Below are 20528 nucleotides of genomic sequence, written 5' to 3'. Positions count from 1 at the left end.
CACATTATGGTTTCAGCTCATAACCGGTTTGATTCAAACTTAACTTTACTAGAAGACCGTAAAAGTTGTTTTAACATTAGACTGGCTATTTGCTTCAGGTAGCACTGACATGTTTTACTCATAAAAGATTTTTCCATCACTACAATGGAAATACTTTGTGAAATTGGGTACATTTTCTTTCACCCCATAGACCCTACTTCCAGCCCCAAACCTTCACCCTTACTTTACCAGATGTTCTGTTAGATACAAGACCGTCTAAGGATGAAAAAAACAAATCAATCCTTTTTTGGGGGGCTCAATTATATCTTTACATTTCAGTTTCTAGAAGGTGACAACCAGTGAACCCCAGCTCACTGTATACATTCCCTCCAGCTTGGAAAACGATTAAATTGTATGGCTGAAGGGTTAGTCATATTTACTATTTGTGATTTCCTCTCTTTGTGTAAGGTCTATTGTAATGCTGTTGTCAAAACCCAGAACCATCACTGCACAAAACACACCACCACACAAGGGTGCTGAATTTAGAACGAGACTTCTAGACGGTGCTGTGTTTAGAAATAGTGTGCGAATTTCAAGACCACAGCGTTGCAGGGTGCTATGCCAATTTTAGTTTACATTTCATTGTATAAACATTTTTCCAGCTCTGTTTGGTATCCAGCAAACAATTCACGTATAGTTTTCCACTTTTTTTTAAACTGTCTCATAGTCCAGTCCATTTCAAGTCTTTTCAAGTATAAATCAGTAGCTGTACATCTGCTGTTGCTGCTCTGTTTGAACTTGCTGCTGTCCTGACTGCTGTTGTGTTTGCTGCGATTGGGGCTGCAGGACATCAGTCTGAGGCACTGCCCTCCATGTCAACGGATGCTGCTCTGTGATCTGGTTCCCTAGAGGAGCAATGGAGTTCACCAGGGTTGTCAGGTTTATAAAATGCGCCACAGACTGGGGATTGGCTGCCTCTGGCTGTGGCTGTATCTGAATATCGTTTTGGCGATTGTGCAGCATGGCAGAACCACTGACAGTGTCAAATGTCACAGTAAGAATTGAATTGTCGAGCTGTAACTGGCGTTCAGGAGCAGTAAGGTGGCCCACAGCCACTGGCTGGAGGTTTGTAAATTGGGTTCCAGCAGCCGTGGTAATTGGGGTGACGGTAATATTTGTCAACCCAACAGAACTAGAAGGGGCCGTGACGTTTGGGTCTCCAAGGGTCACCACCACCTAAGGAAAAACAGAAATAAAACCTCAACCTTCCGTTGGGCTCTCTGAAATGAAATGTGTTAGCTGGATGCAGACCATTTTGGTGCCACTACTGCTGGCCCTGGATATCATGCTGAAGGGAATCTGACTGCTGCTGTAAGTGGAAGAAAGCAACTAACAAGCTAGAGACAAATGCAATATCGATAATGATCCCCTGGATTCACTCCAAACTTGCAAGCACAGCTTCAGCAAGAGGCAGTGGCACCAAATGGGCAGAAATGAAGATAAGGAGTTGAGTGGAAGTGAAGGAGGTTAAATAGACCCCTCTTCCTCCCCCATCTTTCTATATTTCTTTAAATTGTGCTTTCTACCTGCAGCTTTAAATCCCTAGCTCATTCACGTTTGCCCTTAGGATTCCAAGAGCATCAACCCCTGTTGCAATGTCTGTCCAGTAGCTTTTCATGGGAACTCACCTGCTGAATACTTTGTACGGCTGAATTGGTTTCATCTCCCACGTTCCCAGTGAATTCAGCTTCTTTCTCTGTGTATTCATTGAAGGCAGGGTCCTCAGGCACTTGTGCTTCCTCCTCTTCGCCCGGCTTCTGCTTTCGCTTATGGCCACGTTTAGGAGCTTTCATATGCTTGCCTTCGGGTAACTCTCCCTGTTCCAGGGTTAACTCAGGCTACAAGAACAGAGTTTTCAGTACAACTGAATGTCGCTGCTCAAGTCATTTAGTTCAGAGTGTCACCAGAGGTTGGTTTGCTGTCCATCCCCAGGTGAAGATGACATGACAAACTGGCTAACACCAGATTTGAGGGAATGGTTTTGCTCCCTGTAATTAACTCTTTACAATACCGGTACCCCCACTAAACCACAGAGCAGAGAGGTTATTAGCATCTCTGTAGTACTATTCAAAAAATGACCTACACCAGCTGAGCTGAGTCACTGAAAAATGCATTTCCCACCAACCATGCTGACCACAGTTAAGATATTTGCAAAGGACATAACCCTTATTTACAGTAGGCATGGAATCTGGTTTTCCTTAGATTTTTTTCTCCCTCTCTCTGCAATGTCTTTCACACTCATTCTGGATTTGTTTTCCACTCTGCCCACTCCCTCTTCTGTTTTTCACTCTATTTTTTCTTGGCATTTTTGCGGTTCCCGTTCCTGCTCCATTTTTCAGACGGTCTGATCATGTTTGTTGCCTCTTTGAATCCCTCCACTGCCTTCTGCTCACTTAACATAAAATTAAAACTCCCTGTCCTCATCTTTTGCCCAGCATTGCTCCCTGACCACCCCATCTCTTACTACTCATGCTCACTTGTTCCCTGTTGCTCTACCTGAGCACTTAACGTCCCTCTTTCATTTCCTAATCCTATTCCTCTCCGAAAACCTGGCTCAGTTGAAATCAATGGGAGTTTTTCCATTGACTTCAGTAAGGCCAGGGCTTTACCTTCTGTTTTCCTCTTCAGAATCCTGCTTCTGATCTGATCAATCTCTTCTCTTTACTGTCCCTCCTTAAAACACACGTCTTCCACAAGGCCTATAAAGCCCCAGCTCAAATCTGCCCTGTGATGCTGCTTCCACAGTTTGATTACCACAAGTCTGTTAGCCTTGAGAGCAGGGCCTCTGTTTCTGATCTGTTCATCACAGAGCCAACACACTGACAATACCGAAATGCTTAATAATAATATTTGTTAACTCTTCCCACACTCTGCTCCATTTTTCCACTGCATTTCCTCTCTGCTTCTTTTTTCACTCTCTATAAACAGAGCACAAACCCAATCCCCATTGGAGTCTCTAGGCACTACCGTAATAAGAAGCTACAGTGTCTGAGTAAAGTTTTCAAACCTGTTTTTCCACAGGAAAAGGAGTTTGTTCATCCTCCGTTAAGACTAAGCCTGTGACAAATGCAAAACACTTGCCCATAGTGCATACAGGATCCTGAATCCAACCCCAGCGCTCCTCAGCAGGTTCCAGTTTTATCCGGGGTGGCTCACCAGTGGCGGTGGATGCTATGGTGTATGTCATTCAGTGCCATGGAAACAGCATGTGAATGGCAAGGACCCAAAGCCACAGAAGAATTTAGGATTCTGCTACGGTTAGTTTACCTGAACAATCCCAATAGAGGAGGCATCAATGGTGGTAGCTTCTGGGAGCTGCTCTAAATCGTCAATTCTAACTGAAAGAACCTACAGATAAACAGATCCTGGTCAGCTTGATAAATTATGGCCAGTACAGAACAGCAATGGAGAGATCCATTGACAATAACACAAGACAAGATCATGCAACCGAATGCATTTTAATTGATATGGTTAATCAATATAATGTGTTTTACTTTCATTCATAATAATAATCTTATGGTATATAATTTTCCTTCCTCTCACTAACACCCCAGCAACCAATTCCATAACATCTCATTGCTTTCTGTGGGAAAAAATAAACATACTGTATGGGTCACTATATTCCATATAAACAAAGGGACCACACTGCTGGAAATTTAGTTTAAACGTAACAGCAGCTGCAGTGCATCTTTTTATTCTTGCTTCCTAGGCAGACAATACCCCATTAAACCTGAAGGACTTTGGGAGGTGGTAGAATCTCCTTCCTTAGAGGTTTTTAAGGTCAGGCTTGACAAAGCCCTGGCTGGGATGATTTAACTGGGAATTGGTCCTGCTTCGAGCAGGGGGTTGGACTAGATGACCTTCTGGGGTCCCTTCCAACCCTGATATTCTATGATTCTATGACTTTAGGAGAAGACAAACCATCATTTACCTGCCCTGATGCCTCAGTGAGCAACAAAAATTACAGCACCCCTGAACTACAAGTCTCTGAGTGTAGCGTGCTCCACTGTATACAACAGGATCTATCAATCTCAATTCACTAAAGATCAGAAACAACCAGCTCTCCTCATTTCAGGTACTTTATTATTCAGATTGGTTTTAATGCAAAAGAGAGACTGCAAGAGTTTTGCCCCTTATTGTGTTTCCGAGCCTTCACTGGGAAACAAAGGAGATCAAGGAAGAGCAATAATAATGATAAGCGGTTTATAAAGCAAGATCTCCAAGGGAAAAGTTAGTAGAGCAGGCCATATCTGAGCTAGATTAAAGGAATTCTGAGGGAAGACATGATAGCTGTCAACAAACGTGTGAAAGGAACGCCATAAAAGGAACAGGGATCAATTATCCACTCTAGTTGATGAGTACAAAACAGAAAAATACGGAGTTAAGATGCAGCAGAAAAACTTAGCTGAATTAATAGGAAAAGGGAACTATTAAATGTTTATGAATCAGCAATTAGAAGGAATACAAACAGAGGGGCAAGATAGTTGTGGAATTGCCATTAATGCAGAAAATCAAGCCTAACACAGACACTTGGTTTACAAATAACTAAGATCAGTCCTGCCAGAATGTAAGAAGGAAGAAGTAGATGACTCACTTGAAGTCACAGCTAAGCCAAGTGAATTGATAATAAGCCACAATCCATCTGCCACAGATCTCACCTCTGGATGTTTGCGCCTCATGTGTCGACTCATTGAAGCTCTGGTAGAAACCTTTGTCCCACAGAGCTGACAACTCTGAGCTTCTACTTTATCGTGAGTTAGCTGGATGTGCTTCTGAAGCATGTAATCGGTGACGTACTTCTTATCACAGACTGAACACGTCCACTGTTTCCCCACTGGTGGCAAATGAAATGAAAAGGAGTTAGTAGATATCGCTAAAGGGGAATATTGTTATATTGCATTAAGGGGAACACCTTTTTTTTTTTTAATTACGTAGTGCAGAACGCTGACTCAGGATTGCTTGAAGCAGAATGTCAAGCTGTTGTCTTTTGATACATTGCATTAGAACACTTACCTGTATGAATCAGTTTATGGGTCTCCATTGTGTTTCTCTCACTAAATGTCTTCCCACAGAGCTCACACATAAAATCTTTGATCCCTGTATGGAGAGATTACATTTAAAACTGGAGTGATAAACAACGGTACCTAGTACAACTGTGAATCTTAGGTTATGAAAAATCAGTTTCACTAGCCACTTTTTCCATTGTTTGCAAAAGTACTGTAGGAAATGCAGGCACTAATTGGAGCTGGTGCAGTGGGTGAGACATTTGTCTCTGGGGATCAGAGTTCAAACCCTACTTCAAGTCAAAAACCGTACCCTAGACCCAATGGTCTATGTTAAAAAAACAAACCATGACACAGTGGGCAGGTCTCTGCTCATGAGAGGCCAAAGTCTTCACACCTTGTAAAATACTCCTTTAAGCTGTGTTGCTCATGCTCTTCGACTGCTCAGAGCAGCGTAATGTCATATATTTCCAAAACAACCATTTAACTGATTAAGTGCGATTTCTGTAGGATGACCGGTCCTCTGGGTTGCTCTCACCTGTGTGCCTTTTGTAGTGCTTCAGCATGTTGACCTTCTGTGCGAATTTACGATGGCATTCCTTGCATTCATATTCTTTAATTCCTTTGTGGAGTTTCATGTGGTGACGCAGAGCATGTTTTGTCTTCATTCCTGTGAGCCATGAAGATGTAACTGAAGACATGGTGGGAAAATTCATCCGCATTACCCTTTGCCCCGCACCCAGAGTAAGGACTCAAGATGAGCATGTTTCAAGCAGATGATCCTAACTTCATCCCTAATAGAAGATGTCCACAAATGCCCACAGCTGAGCTAGAAATGCTCTTTAACTAGTGGGTTTGGGCTTTTTAAGTAAAAAAAAAAAAAAGATATATATATATGAAAATATTTAAACAATCACTAAGGAGGGTAAGAGAAAAGCATGGAGAGACAGGGAATTTGACAACAGCATAATCTAAGGCACAATATTAGTGTCTTGCAGGGATTCCAGTTCAAGGTTGTTCAAGTAACAAAGTAGAGAAAAATGTATATTCTAACTGCTAACTCCTGAAAACTCAGCCTAGAACGCACAGTTAAACTGTGTTCTTTCTGACTCTTTTCTGGGACGTAAATGTGATGGAAATCAGGCAAGCAAGCGTTCCTGAAATTTGCAGCAGAACAGATGAAGAGCTTTAGAAGTCAGGTTTGCTTGCTGCAGGCCAGGGAACTGATGGATGTAAAATTAAGGCAGACCCCTAACATCCTGATCAGCATGGCTTCCTATTCAAAATACAAGACTCATTACTTTGAGGACTTCCCTGGTATTTAATGAAGCTATTGGTTTTAATATGGGAAATGTAACCTAAACAAAATGTCTAATTCAAAGGCGATGTCTGTACCTTTACCACATTCCGCACACAGGTATTCTCGGATGTTATCGTGGACTCTCATGTGCTCTTTTAACATGTCCTTTCTGGCAAATGACTTTCCACACTGCTCACACGCATGACTTTTTACACCTTCCCAAAAAAAAAAAAAAAAAAAAAAAAAAAAAGGTTATTGCAGTATATAAGCAGACTCTCTGGGGAAAATGTGTGTGGTGCTAAAAGCTGACAAACCTCTGGCAATAGATTCACTGAGCAATATTCAAACTGTCTCCTGAACAGCTCCTCTCATGCAAACTGTATCCCAAAATGAATTATGAGAAATAGGCTAGGGAGAGAAGAGGTTTTCCTCTGAGTTTTGAAACAAGACTGAGGCAGAGAGAGAGAGAAGAAAGCCATAGAGAAGGATCTGATGATGAGCTGTAGAGACTTATGCTTCTCTATCAACAATGCTGAGATTGTGTAAAGGGACAGAAGAGTGAGTGGTGCTAAGTGAGCAGGTGAGGGCAGTGCATGGAGACAAGGGACAGAAGTCTGACTGGAGAGTTTTAAAAACCAAGGCGCTATATTGAATGGCATTCTGAAATGCACAGTGAGGAGCCAGCAAAGTCATTTAAGGATGAAGGGATGTGGACGTGCTCTGCTCCACCTCTGAGAAGATGGGGAGCAGCCTTCTGTACATGCTGGAGTAAGGAGCTGGCACTCTGGGATGCCAAAGAGCTGGAAGGAACTGCAGTTCTCAAGGTGAGAAGAAATGAAGGCCTGGATGAGTATTTCAGCAGAGATAACTAGAGAGCCAACATTTTTATTGGATGAAAGCTAAATAATATAATCAAGGAATCTCTTAAATCAAGCTCTGGTATCATTTACCCTCATCAATAATATATATTTATTTACTTTATGAAATTGGCCTGCCATAAAACCATAAAAATAACAATAATTGTATGGGTTCTTACTGTAAACTACCATAAACTAAACTACCATAACCAATTTCTCCCTGACAAGTAAAAGTATGGCCTCAGAAAGCATCCAGAAAAGGAAACCTTTGATATTAATAATAAAGGAACAACAACAACATTGTGTTACCTGTGTGTATAAGTTTATGTCGTTCCAAATTCCCGATGCTGTTAAAAATCCTTCCACAAATTTCACATGGGTGGATGTATCTGAAACAGAAAAGGAAGCAGACTCTGCCATTCTCTTTTTGACAGGACTATGGTTTCAGTAATCTCAATCAGCAACTGAAATTTGTTTGAGATGATTGTTACTGGAAAGGTTTCCTTGAAATATAAGCGTATGGTAAAATAGGCTTAAATAAAATAAGCCTTAAAAAACACACACAAGTACATCTGAAGGCAAGTGTGGCCAGGCAGTATTGTGCTCTCATATTATACAGTCATTTTTTGATTTGATTAAAAACCTTTACTTTTTAAAAATCCAGAACTATTATCTGCCTGATGGTGTACCTGCTATATATGACATGACATATTGACAGTCAGGGGTGTATTTTAATCCTTTAGTAAACGAGGACCTGATCTTGCAGCCCTTAATGAAGCAAGATCCCAATGGGACACAATAACTGCATGACTGTATAAACCTGAGACTATGTCAGAAAACATCAGCTACTCATATCACAAAAGGAACTGAAAAAAAGACAGGATTTCTCCTGGTACCTTGACATTCAAGAGAAAAGCCTCAAGAATGTCAATGTGTGTCTATCCCTCACTAACTAAGCACCCCTATTTGGCACAACCACCACGGTCTCAAAAAATGTAGTTGTTCATACAATATTATTCAGGCATGTCATCTTACTTCTGCACATTGGGATCAGGCAGATTCTCCCGGTGAATGACCATGTGAGCATGGTAAGTTGCCTTCAAGGCGAATCGTCGATTACAGATGCTACAGCCATAGCCTTTCTCCTTGTGAACCTCCATTATGTGTTTTAGGTACTCCTTCCCTCTGCCAAAGGTTAACTGCAGAACGAACCAACAGTGAAGGCATGGGAAAAAAAATCTCTCAGGAAATAGTGACCAGTTAATGTAGTACTGGGATCTACAGCATAAATAGCCAGCAATCAGAAATACTGTCCTCACTATCAAACAAAGAGTACAGGGAAATCTATACTCCTTCCTAGAACCTGTTTTGTCACTGAACTACTAAGCATACCTATAAAGAACATCCAAAACCAGTTCCTCCACATGGGAGACTGTAGTTTGGGATGCTAGCTCAGGCTGGTGCTCCCTTGCTGGCAGGGGCTGGGAATGCTGCAGGGGCAGTCCACTCAGCCACTGGAGATGGAAAAAAATGTCTCACATTGCTCTGCTAGGAATCCTCTGATTATTTCTGGCCCTGAAGGGAGCTACAGCCAACCACCCTTAGCCATCAATGCAGCAGACCTGCAGAGGGGGAGAGTAGCTTTTGGACTCTAAGGATCTTTCCCATTTCATTGGGGAAGCAGAGAAGATACAGAGAAATTATCTCCTTGTGCAGGAGTCTCATTTTGCTAAGATTTACTTTTCTATTCTTCCTTCGGAATGCACAAAGAGACATTTCCAGCCAGGAAGAGCCTTCCCTTCCCAGCACTCACTCATCTTCCACAGCTGTTGCTGTCAGCTCCAATAGTGGATTGTTCCGTTTGCCTAGGACTGCAGGGATGCTTGATACCAGAGCTGACAAAGAAACAGCTTTCTAACCTGAATTGCGTGAATTCTCTTATTTTGAAGCCTACGTTATTCACCCGTTTATATCACGATTAGCCTGGCACAACAGGCAGCCTAAAGAGTTACCACAACGCACCACCTCAGGGGTTTCGCTTCTCAGCGGTTTAAACTGTACTGAGCTGAAAGTGAGGCACGTCACTGCTGAGGTCACACATCTTTATGATGATTATTTGTACGACGGTAGCCTCTAGAGGCCCCAAATAAGATCAGGGCCCCCTTGTGTGAGGTGGTGTAGATGGTAAGTCCCTGTCTGAAAGGGATTACAATCTAAATAGACAAGACAGACAAAGGCTGGGAGAAGGGGAGTATTATTATCCCAGTTTTACAGATGGGGAACAAATGAGGCACAGAGAGACTAAATAATCTGCCCAAGATAACAATCTGTGGCAAAGCTGGGAATTGAACCCTCATCTCCTGAATCTCAGCCCAGTGCCTTAACCACAAAGCCATTCTGCCTTTCTGACATAACCAATAATTCAGTCAGTTTAGCTGTCCTAACCAATCAGTTTGCCAACAGAGAATTCTAAGAGTCTTGAAGATGACATTTTCCCCCGGCCATGCCACACACACACACACACTTCTTTCCAACTCCCGAAAGCCCTGCCCATCTGTGATGATCTTCTCTTCCTCCCACAGTGGATGGCTCAATCAAGTATGCTCCAGAGGCCACAAATGCCATTCCACTAGGGTCAGATGCCAGGGAGGACTGTGGCAGCCTCTCATTGCTACCAACTCTTGCTGACATGGGCGTGCAGGACCACAGTTAGGTCGTGGTCTTGAATCCCCCAGACTGTGCTGCTGCTAGACCATCAGACTGGCCCTCTCTTAGCTTATTTTCAAGATTCTGTGAAATTCTAATTATAACAACTTTTTCTTTGACAGAAGAAACCAACACACACATTTAGTTGGAAAGGAGAATTTAAAGCTACCTGGCACCTTTTGCAGCTATACTTGTGAGGCTCAGAATCTGCACTTTCATCAGAGTTGTCATCGTTTTCCTCTGATGAGATTCCGATTTTACCAATGAACTCTTCCCTCTGGTGGTCATCCATTAGCGCAATGTCCTATACAGGGTGGGGAAAGAGATTCCATCTTAATCAGATCTAATGTCAAAAGTTAATACAGCCCCAACCCTTCTGCCACACTGACTAACTACATAAACAGCAACAATAATGTGATTCAAGGTATTCTCCCATATAATGAAATCCCTGCAAAAGTTCCCCAGTTTGTAGACGGACACAATTTTGTTATTTTTTAAATGTCAAATATATGCATGTTTTATTAATATTAGAATAAATAGGGACTAAACTGCAGCAGTGTTAAATCCATAGCACCATTTTAATGGCACCATTGAAGAGCGTAATACCTTTCAGTTTGTGTTAAAGAAATTGCACCATTTCACTAAACCACTTCACTCTTAACTGCATTAAAAGGGTTTGTCAGACAGTTCAAAAGGCAAGACGTTGCCCCATGAGGATCCTGTAATACCTCAGGGATTCTGAAAGACTTTCAGAGTATGGAACACATTATAGCAAAGAGACTATTTCAGGCATGCCTCTCCTCCCATTCATAATTGCTTAACAGCCCTGGAGCAACTATAGCAATTGCTTATACAGAAAAGTAACATCAAGAAAATATTCAGGATATAGCTACCTTTTAATGCAGTTTAGCAGCTGGCAACCAGGAGGAGGAGCAGCAGCACCATGTCTGCGGACCACCAGCCTGTGCTCTGGGGATCAGTGTGACAACTGCTATAATAATTAATCATACTTCTACCCAACACTCGCATAGCACCTTCCACCCAAAGCTCTAAAAGGGATCATACCAACACTCATCAATTGAGCCTCCACACCCTGCAAAGGAGGTAAGTGTTTTCTTTGCTTTAGGTGGGTGAACTGAAGCACTGTGGTTAAGTGGCATGCCCACGGTGAGGCAGAGTGTCAGAAGCCAATCTTGGGTCCTGAACTAAGCTGTCCTCCTGACTTCCAGTTGCTTGCCATACCCATTAGACACCACCTCCTCTATGTAACCTATCCATTAATGTTTAAAGTGATGGTTCCCTCAACTCTCCTACTTCATAGTTTTTTCTCATACTTAATCACCCACAGTGTTGAAGATAAGTTGCAAAGGTTTTACCTTAAAAAAAACAAAACCCTTGTTTCTGAGATTCCAAACACCAAATTCAGGCTTGAATCGAGTAACAGACCCCTACAGAGATGTACGTACAAGGCAAGGAGATGTATGTGATCCCTCTTATGTGGCCAGCATGATCACGCCACCTTAGTATTCGCTAACACTATAAATAAATAATGCAATATTTATAATGCAATTATAAATAAAATATGCAAGTTATCAGAATATTAACAGAATACCTTAAAATGGACGTGAATATGATCTCTAAGAACGTCCACTCTAAAAAATTTACGTCCACAGATTTCACAGGTGTATTTCTTGTCTCCGTGTGTCAGGAGGTGTTTGTTCATATTGCTCCTGCATGAAAATACCTAGGGTAGAAGAACACTGAAGAATGTTTTTCATGTCATGCCTCAAGAGGCATCTGAGCTACAACTCTTCATAACTTAATTTGCGATTTAGGTATAGGAGATATTTAATACTGCTCTACCTGTTCCTGGGCAGGGCAACCTATTTGTTTGTGTTTCAGAGAAGTAAGAGCTCCCATCATCCACTCCACACCAGGCTACACAAGCTGTTAACATAGTGACTTATGCATCAATAATCACTCAAAGGATTAGCAGAGATCGGTTATGTAAAAGAGGTGGACGATTAATAAAGGTGGAGCAGAACTACAATTAATACATTTGGAGATATGTGGGGATGGTCCCTTGAAACAGGACTGCCTAAGAAGGGTGGTCTCTTCTATATACGCTACACTGCAGTGACTCTTAGCTATACCCAAGTAAAAAAACCCATCATTTACTTAGAAATGAGGTTGCTTGAGTCCAAATTCCACCACCGCAAATCACTAAACATCTCAGAAACAGTAGTTAAGCCCACATTCGTGTCCATGCCATTCACATTCACACTAATCTTGGACTGCATATTTTACCACCCCACACTGCCCAATTGGACTCGTGGCTGTCATTACTACACAACACACTCACTTTCAGTTCTAACACAGAATTGCTCACAGAGCCCACATCCCGCTCCTCTCACTCCAACACAAACCCTTCACTCCACCCTAAGCCAAATAAAGAGACTGTATTAATAGACAAAGCTGGAGTGTAACAGTCTATAACTGAACTGCTCCTCGGAAAATATGAGGTTGGACTAGGGTTTTGTTTAATGCTGCTTTAAGTGAAAAGCTCCTCAGAACGTTGGCTACAGAGCTTCTCTTGGTGCATGTGTAGTGCGCACTGGAGGGTTGCTGGAGCTTGAATGCAAAGCTCTACCTGACATAATCTGGCAAAAAAGCCTACCTTCCCACATACAGGGCATCCCGAGGGTTCCTTCTTGTAGCGCACCATGTTCTCTGTGCTGTGCTCAAAGTCTTCTCTTTTCACACGCCTCACCCCTTAACGTCACAGTCCCCACCAAAAAAAAATAAAATAAAATAAACCACATTTTCCACACCTGCACGCCTTTTCAGTCAAATACACACTGTTCCTGTAAAGTGCAGTAAGATAGGGGAGTAGCGCTCTATGTGTAATTTTGTCTCTGAATGAACGAACCAATGCTTATTTACAGCGGTGAAAGGGATCTTAGAAATACAAGAGAGGCGTGTTGAAGATATATTTTTGTTTCCCTGTTGGTTACTGTTCCAATCTTAAAGTGCGAGAAAAGATACTTTTCTACTGCAAGCAAATCACTTTCATTATTTGTTTCAGTCAAGTCTATCCGGTGCAAGGTGCTTTATCCAGGGTGGTGAGCAGTTTAACCTAGAAACTCTTCCAGCCAGTTAGTCAATGGTGCTAAAGATGCACAGCCGCTCAACCCCAGGCACATCATGTTTAACAAAGACCCCTATTGCCGCCCCTGCTGCTTTCGAGGGGAGAGAAGGGGTTCCCAGGTCACTGGCCCAGCCTCTGTGACAGGTGAGGGGAGACCCACGGCCCCCAACATCACTCAAAGTGGGGGATGGGGCTGTGGTGGGGGGGGCAGGACAAAAAGAGGGGCCTCTCTTGTCATGTGCCTAGGGCCCAGACTGTTTCATCTGGCCCTACTTCTAAATTACTTTCAATCTTGTCCCTAAAAACTACTAGTGGCAGTTTAAAACATACCCAGATTTCATTGTATGTTCTCATATTTAACCTCTTCTTTGTGGCTGTCATTTCCTTCAGAGGCTTATGGCTTAGTTACCAAAGGTGCTGGGCACCTGCAACACCCACTCACTTCAATGAGATTTGTGAGTGCTCAGCTCTTCTGGTCTGGTTTCATAAATGCTCTAAATGTTGTAAGGCAACATATTGTGCCACATTCAATTTATTTGTTAAATTGATAGTCAAATCCCATATTAGTCTCTGGAATGGATCTGTGTTTACTCTCTGCCGTCCAATTCCAAGTGAAAGACAGCAACTCTGCCAACAAGTTTTCCAGTTACCACAGAAATTTCAGAAGACTAATTTTTAAGGCCACAAGAGATCACTGTGATCATCTAGTCTGACCTCCTATTCAACACAGACCACACAATTTCCACCAGATAATGCATGTAGCCCAGCAACTGGTGATGGAACTACAGCATATAGTCTAGAAAGACACCCAATCTTCATTTAAAAACTCCAAATGATGGAGCATCTACCACTTCCCTCAGTAATCAATTCCAATGGTTCATTATCCTTATTGTTAAAAATATGCTAACCCCCTGCCAGGACAAGCTACACCAGATCAGCTAATTAGTTTTGAAATGATAGCCAGCATCAAGTGAAAACTGATGCAGAATGATTTACTTAATTTCCCCAAGCCAACTGACACTTCAAAAGCGACAATCAGGTTCATGCCAAGTGTACTTACCTTCCAAGTGTCTCCTTTGATGATCCAACATGACGTCCTTCCGGTAGAACATTTTATTGCAGATTTCACATGCAAATTTCTTATCCCCGTGCTTCTTCTTGTGTTTTGAGAGGTTACTATTCGTGGAAAAGAACCTGAAACACATCTCACACTGGAATGTCTTGTCATCTGTAGGTAATGGAAAGAAAGCAATTATTTTAAGATAAAAAATTTTTTTTTTAAATGCGGTAAATTTATTCTATAGTTAGATCTAGCATTACAAAGCACCACACATGAATCGGGGGAAAGCAGAACATGACAGTTTTTTGTTCTTACTTGTCATTTTGTCTTCTGACTAAAAAGTAAAATAAAATCAACCAATCTAGAGTCTCGACAGGTTAAGATCTGCTCCTCAAAACCAATCACAGGCAACTCTACTAGAAATTCCACCCTTGCTCCCTCGGGTTTGTCTTGCTCTATGAAAGGCAAAAGTCACCAAAAAACACCAAAATTGCTTCCAAAGTTAATTCAGCAATGATAAATATTAAAGACGTTAACATGAACATTGATTCTGGCACAATAAGTTCCTCGGCCCCACAGTCTGGCACACTCTCGTTAATTCTGTCCAAACTGGGTTCAGTCACAGGTTTTCCAAATACGATGTCCTGTTTGGAGCAGCACTGTCTGAGGAACACAGTAGTATAGGAATTGCTATTCCAGCTTCGAACAAAGGCACACCTAGTCCAGCACTTGGTTTCCAAGAGCAGACAGTACCAGGTGCTTCAGAGGAAGGTGTAAAACCCCCATAATGGACAGTTATACAACAACAGGCCTACTGGGGAAGTTTCTTCCTAACACAACAGTTGTTCAGAAGTCTGAGAGTTGTTCTATGGTCTTGCAGATGCCACAGGGATAAGACAGAAGAAAGTAGTATTAGGCCAGTTAACAGTAGGTTTAAAATGTTTTTAATTTTGGAAAGGATCAACTCTGTGAGAGAGAGCTGCTACTGATGAAGGCAGATTACTGGGAGGTCTTGGCACCATCTGTCCTTTTACACAAGCATTGCTCCTTGGAAGAAAAGTCTTAAGTAAGGTTACTTCCAGTTGTGCTTGGAGGAACAATTACCCAGAGGATTCCAGGCTGATGGATATTGTGTGTCCAAGGAGTGACTAAGGACTCTAGGGAGGAGATGCAGAGGAAAGCGTAAGTTCTAGTGATCTCACAGAGGAAGAAACAACAGGACCTAGTGGGATACTGGATTTACTGGGAGAAGGAATGAGAAAGCTGGTGAAGCTGCGTGCGAGGCTGGGAAACGGGAGGCTGCAAGTCTGGAGCTGTCACCGGTGACAAAGATAAGAGGAAGCAGAGATGGATTGAGAGGAAAGGTGTGCAGTTTAGTTTTAGAAAAAGCAAGCTGGAGAAAGTGGCAGGATATCTGGGAGGAGATATCTGAGGCACAGCTGGGGACATGAAATTCGAGAGAGGGAAAGAGATAAAATACAATGCATAGGTGGAATTGTTGCTGTACAGATCGCCTGAAATAGTTTTCCATGATGTGGTAACAAATGTTTGTTTTTACAGTGCTGCTGTAGCGTGAGGAAAGTGAAGTCTGAAATGACTACTCTTCCTTCCTGGTTGCTATAGAGATGAATTATGGTGTAGCAGACTTCACTTGAGGGTCCATAGGCCATGGCTCAACAGTCCCCAAAACTGTGGTATGGCTTTGTCAGGCAATCTGAGGGCCTGGCAGCTGAGTTACAGCTGTCTTCATCCAGTGTTCCCTGGGTTCTCCTGGCTGGACAAAGCGGGGAGGGAAGGGTACAGGGACCTGGGCCCTCTCTCTCCACTGGGTCTCAGCCCAAGGGGGAAAGGGTAAGGAGTATCTCAGCCCCTCTCTTGCTGATACACCAGACCAGCCACCCTTGGGCTACTTCCTATCTTCCCTATTCTTTTTTCAGTTTGGGGCAGGGTCACAGCACTCTGCTTCCCTCCCCGGGGAGGGTTGCTCAGACAGTCTCAACAATTCAGATAATCATTCAGGGCTTCGCAGCTCCCTTCGCATTGTCCAGTGATTCCCCATCAGAGAGAAGGGGAGAGAAAAAAAGGGGTGGAGCCCCTGACTGCTAGATCAGGTCTTACCCACAGTCCAGGCCCTTCCCCTGTGGATTCCTGTCCCAGAAGCTACCAACCAACTGGCTTCGTTCCTGCAGACAGTTTTTTCTTCACTGTCCTGCCTGCTTGAGTGCCAGAGTCCCCTTTTACACAGGTCCTCCATCTGGAGCAAGTTCTACGGTTGCTGAGGGGCGGGGCCCTCTTGGCCCAGGACTGCTCCATCGCTCATTTAGTCTTAGTGAGAGGTCTGTAAACACCATCACATATGGGAAATTAATAAAGCTGATTCAAGATTAGGTAATGTTGGTGAGCAGTTATCACCTGTTCTGCAATTGTGGAATTCCAATGCACTCTCTATCCGAAAGGCCTTTTCACATGTAGCACACTTGTACCTGTAGTCGCTGTCGACCTGAGGATTGCAAACAGTAAACATTTAAAAGAGGGAGAAGAAACACAAACCATACACAATGTAAAGAGAGCTTGCAAAAAATTCTAGGCTGCTTTTTTATTGTGAGAGCCATTTCATTTTCTTCAACAGAATTTTTTTTCTTCAAAACATGAGAGTACATTTCAGCACAGAATTCTGACATTTTAAATTTCAGAGCATGACTCCTAATTCTAAACTTGCTGCAAAAAATATGGTGCTGTACTTACTGATCTATAAAAGATGCATATGCACATGTGTAGGTGAGAGCATGTGTGTCTTTTTGACTACTCTAAGCCCTGCAATAAAGAATCTGACTTAGGAAAAACAAGATGTTTTCTGACTTGTAGTCAGGCTCCACAATATTCTTGGCATCAGATGTCAGTAATCTGAGAGTTTAGGGCCTGATCCAAAGCTCATTGAAGTCAGTAGAAACACTCTCATTGCCATTAATGGGTTTTACTACCATTACGATTTGTATTGCAATAGCATTCAGAGGCCACAATCAAAGATCAGAGCCCCACTGCAAAACACACTGTACGTACACACACACACAACTGTTTCTGCTCTAGGGAGCTCATAGCCTGAACACACAACAAGAGACAACAGGTGGCAATAACCAGAGATGACACGCAAACAAGACAACAGTTAAATAATCCTACTTAGTACAGTGAACAGCAGTCGGAGCACACCTTTAGACCCTGCCCTGAGTCTCCAGCTAGCTCTGATTCAGTGACACTCCCCCTTGAGGTAACAAATGTCTGAGCACGTTTCCATAGGCAATTCATACCAGGGATCCATTCACACTTAACACGTTTCAGAGCAGCAGCCATGTTAGTCTGTATTCGCAAAAAGAAAAGGAGTCCTTGTGGCATCTTAATTGGTTAGTCTCTAAGGTGCCACTAGTACTCCTTTTCTATTTACACTTGACTGACTCACACACTGCAATCGTCAGCACTGAACTCACAGCACATTTTCATCTCTCCTCATGAAGAATCATCTGGTTGTTTCAACTCACCTCATTCCTGCTGTGTTTATAGGAAACATGCTGCTTCAAGCTCTCTTTACGGCTGAACAGCTTTGCACATTCCTCACATTTAAACAGTTTGTCACCTGAGGGATCCGTGAAGACAAAACAAAGAGTGAGTGACTGATGTAACCACCTGGGAACGCCATGTGTGATAGCTAAACAATTCTATGGGTTGCTCCAAACAAATAGGCTAGCAATCAGCTAAAACATGAGCAGCTTCAATAATTAAAAGGATTAATTCTTTGATTTTTGAAGTCAGAAGGGACCATTGTGAGCAACTAGTCTGACCTCCTGTGTAGCACAGGACATAGAACCACCCAACATAATTCCTGCATTTAGTTCTACGTGCCCAATAACCCCTGCTTGAACTAGAACATGTATTTTAGAGAGACAACTAATCTTGATTTAAAGACTCAGATTGATGGAGAACACACTACACTGTCTCACTGTTGAAAGTCTGCACCTTATTTCCAGTCTCAATTTATCTAGCTTCAACTTCCAGCCATTGGATCTTATCATGCTTTTGTGTGTTTGATTAAGGAGCCCTCTAGTAATAATGATGGAACCTGTGAAAAATATCTGCATCTCGAATATTTCAGTTCCTCTACTGAACCCCTGAACTGACTGGAGAGAACCACAGCATGCAGGGAGCTGAAGGCAAACCCACCATGAGACCGGATGTGCCTGCTGAGGTTGCTGCTGTTCTGGAAGATCTTACTGCAGATGTTGCACTGATATACCCGTTTGTGTTCCCCAAGTTGCTTTATCAGCTTTCGACGTATTCCATGTCTACTGGAGAGAATTAAACTTCTTTTGAGGGACATGGTGTTTTGGTGATGAGCAAACCTACTGGATTAGAGAAATAAAGGCAGTGAGTGAACAGCATTCCATAGTTTAAAAAACAACCAGATGAGCCCGACAATCTAGCCAGCTTTCTATCCACCTTATAGTCCATTCATCCAGCCCATACATCTTTAAATTGCTGGCAAGAATACTGTGGGAGACCGTGTCAAAAGCTTTGCTAAAGTCAAGGAACAACACATCCACTGCTTTCCCCTCATCCATAGAGCCAGTTATCTCATTATAGAAGGCAATTAGGTTAGTCAGGCATGACTTGCCCTTGGTGAATCCATGCTGATTGTTCCTGATCACTTTCCTCTCCTTTAAGTGCTTCAGAATTGATTTCTTGAGGACCTGCTCCACAATTTTTCCAGGGACTGAGGTGAGACTGACTGGCCTGTAGTTCCCAGGATCCTCCTCCTTCCCTTTTTTAAAGATGGGCACTACATTAGCCTTTTTCCAGTTGTCCGGGACTCCCCCGATCGCCATGAGTTTTCAAAGATAATGGCCAATGGCTCTGCAATCACATCCGCCAACTCCTTTAGCACTCTCGGATGCAGCGCATCCAGCCCGATGGACTTCAATTTATTTATAGCACTATGAACTAGAACCTTAAAACACCAACGGATTGATCACCTCCAAGTCTCTCAAGAAGCTAGCTTCACCGGAACAAGTTTTTAAATATGTAATTAAATGAACAACAAAGGCCTCCCTGAGGTTCTGTAAATGTCATAGATATTTTTCCCCTTTGCTCAAGGTTTATTACAAACTCTGAAATGTCATTTGCAGTGATTCAAGACATGCGATTCACAAGTTACAAATATCAGTGAGAGACTAAATAACATGCCTGGGAGAGATTTTAACATCCATATCTTTTTTAGCACCAACAATCAATGGGAGTAACATTTAACTCTGCAGCCTCTTACAGGTTTCAAATATCCCATTGTACAAAACTGTAGCAAGATAGAGAAATAATCCTATTGCACTGCACTCTAAGGGTGAAATTTATGTCACCAGTCTCCCATCACCAGTGGCTACAACCCAGCATCAGCTTACAGTGCATTGAGCCTGCATGAATCTCCCTTTGTGGCATACAAGGGTGCAGAGACTCCTTGACCAGCTGTTCCACCAGCAGCATGCATGTATGTGCGTGCACACATACAAGGCAGAAGGCTTTGAATGGATGTGGCTGTGTGTCCAAGTTCTCATCAGAGTCATTATACTCTGAAGAAGTCTGTCTAAGGGTATATGGCTCTCATCACTTGTTCCAAATGAGCCCTTCCTCCATGCTAATGGGGGGAAACTACAATGGTGCTTTACAGATGTTAGGAGAGAAAGTTCTACCCCGTTATGAAGGATTGCATCCCACTGTGACTTACTTTGTTACTGAACTGATGTTGTTTGTGGTGCTTGGCAGCTTTCCTAAAACCAGTTCCATAATCCTCTCTTCCGCTGCAGAGGGAAGGGCTGCCTCATCAGGTGGGATCTCTGTTATAATTTCAGCTACTTGATCCACTGTGAATACATTATTATAAAAATACAATATTTACATGAAGAGTTTTAAACACACATGCACACGAGGAATAAAATTCAGAATATTTCTGAGGCAGACTTAACCATTATATTTACTTTGACACACTCTTGATCCAGAAATAAACTGAAATGGAGCTTCAACTCTTGGCATCCGACTGAGTTCAAAATAGATAGGACAGTCAAAAATGAAGATTCAAATTCAAGTCCATAATGGGAACCTCTCAGCAGCCACCTCCAAGACAAACGAAACCATCTGATTATGTGAGGAGGGCAGGACTCTTTTGGAACAATTTATTCTCAGAAGGAACAGAAAAGAAAACGTTTCTCTTTCTCCACAGGACCCTTCTTTACATAAGAGAGACCAAGATCTCCAGACAGATCTATCTACAATAGGAATATGAACAAGAGAATTGCCACAGCCTCTAGTCAGCACCAGCAGTGTTCAGGGTTCAGATGTTTACCTGGAAGTAGGCAATTACAGAAAAATCCGTAAGAAA

The 20528-nt window shown here is 42.5% G+C and overlaps 1 protein-coding gene across 6 annotated transcripts in view; it reads right to left on the bottom strand.

Moving 5' to 3' along the window:
* Nucleotides 1–450: 450 nt before the first annotated feature.
* PRDM15 (PR/SET domain 15) overlaps nucleotides 451–20528 on the bottom strand; it is a 43893-nt gene continuing 23815 nt past the window's right edge. For 3 of the 6 annotated variants that reach the window (XM_073359992.1, XM_073360024.1, XM_073360033.1), the window contains 17 exons: nucleotides 19878–20013; nucleotides 18326–18507; nucleotides 17647–17741; nucleotides 16526–16613; nucleotides 14114–14281; nucleotides 12583–12677; nucleotides 11518–11649; nucleotides 10075–10209; nucleotides 8235–8398; nucleotides 7509–7588; nucleotides 6438–6557; nucleotides 5581–5733; nucleotides 5053–5136; nucleotides 4698–4873; nucleotides 3307–3387; nucleotides 1668–1877; nucleotides 451–1215 (listed from right to left, as the gene is read on the bottom strand). In XM_073359992.1, coding sequence (XP_073216093.1) covers nucleotides 739–1215; nucleotides 1668–1877; nucleotides 3307–3387; nucleotides 4698–4873; nucleotides 5053–5136; nucleotides 5581–5733; nucleotides 6438–6557; nucleotides 7509–7588; nucleotides 8235–8398; nucleotides 10075–10209; nucleotides 11518–11649; nucleotides 12583–12677; nucleotides 14114–14281; nucleotides 16526–16613; nucleotides 17647–17741; nucleotides 18326–18507; nucleotides 19878–20013 — 2576 coding nt within the window. In that variant the 3' untranslated portion in view covers nucleotides 451–738. The remainder of the gene's footprint in view (nucleotides 1216–1667; nucleotides 1878–3306; nucleotides 3388–4697; nucleotides 4874–5052; nucleotides 5137–5580; nucleotides 5734–6437; nucleotides 6558–7508; nucleotides 7589–8234; nucleotides 8399–10074; nucleotides 10210–11517; nucleotides 11650–12582; nucleotides 12678–14113; nucleotides 14282–16525; nucleotides 16614–17646; nucleotides 17742–18325; nucleotides 18508–19877; nucleotides 20014–20528) is intronic. The other 3 variants (XM_073360003.1, XM_073360044.1, XM_073360013.1) reach the window with 2 other exon arrangements.

Source organism: Lepidochelys kempii, chromosome 1 (genome assembly GCF_965140265.1).
Source record: "Lepidochelys kempii isolate rLepKem1 chromosome 1, rLepKem1.hap2, whole genome shotgun sequence".
NCBI classification, from domain to species: domain Eukaryota; kingdom Metazoa; phylum Chordata; order Testudines; family Cheloniidae; genus Lepidochelys; species Lepidochelys kempii.
The sequence above is the reverse complement of the archived record's forward strand: the minus strand, read 5'-3'. Positions and strand labels throughout refer to the sequence as shown.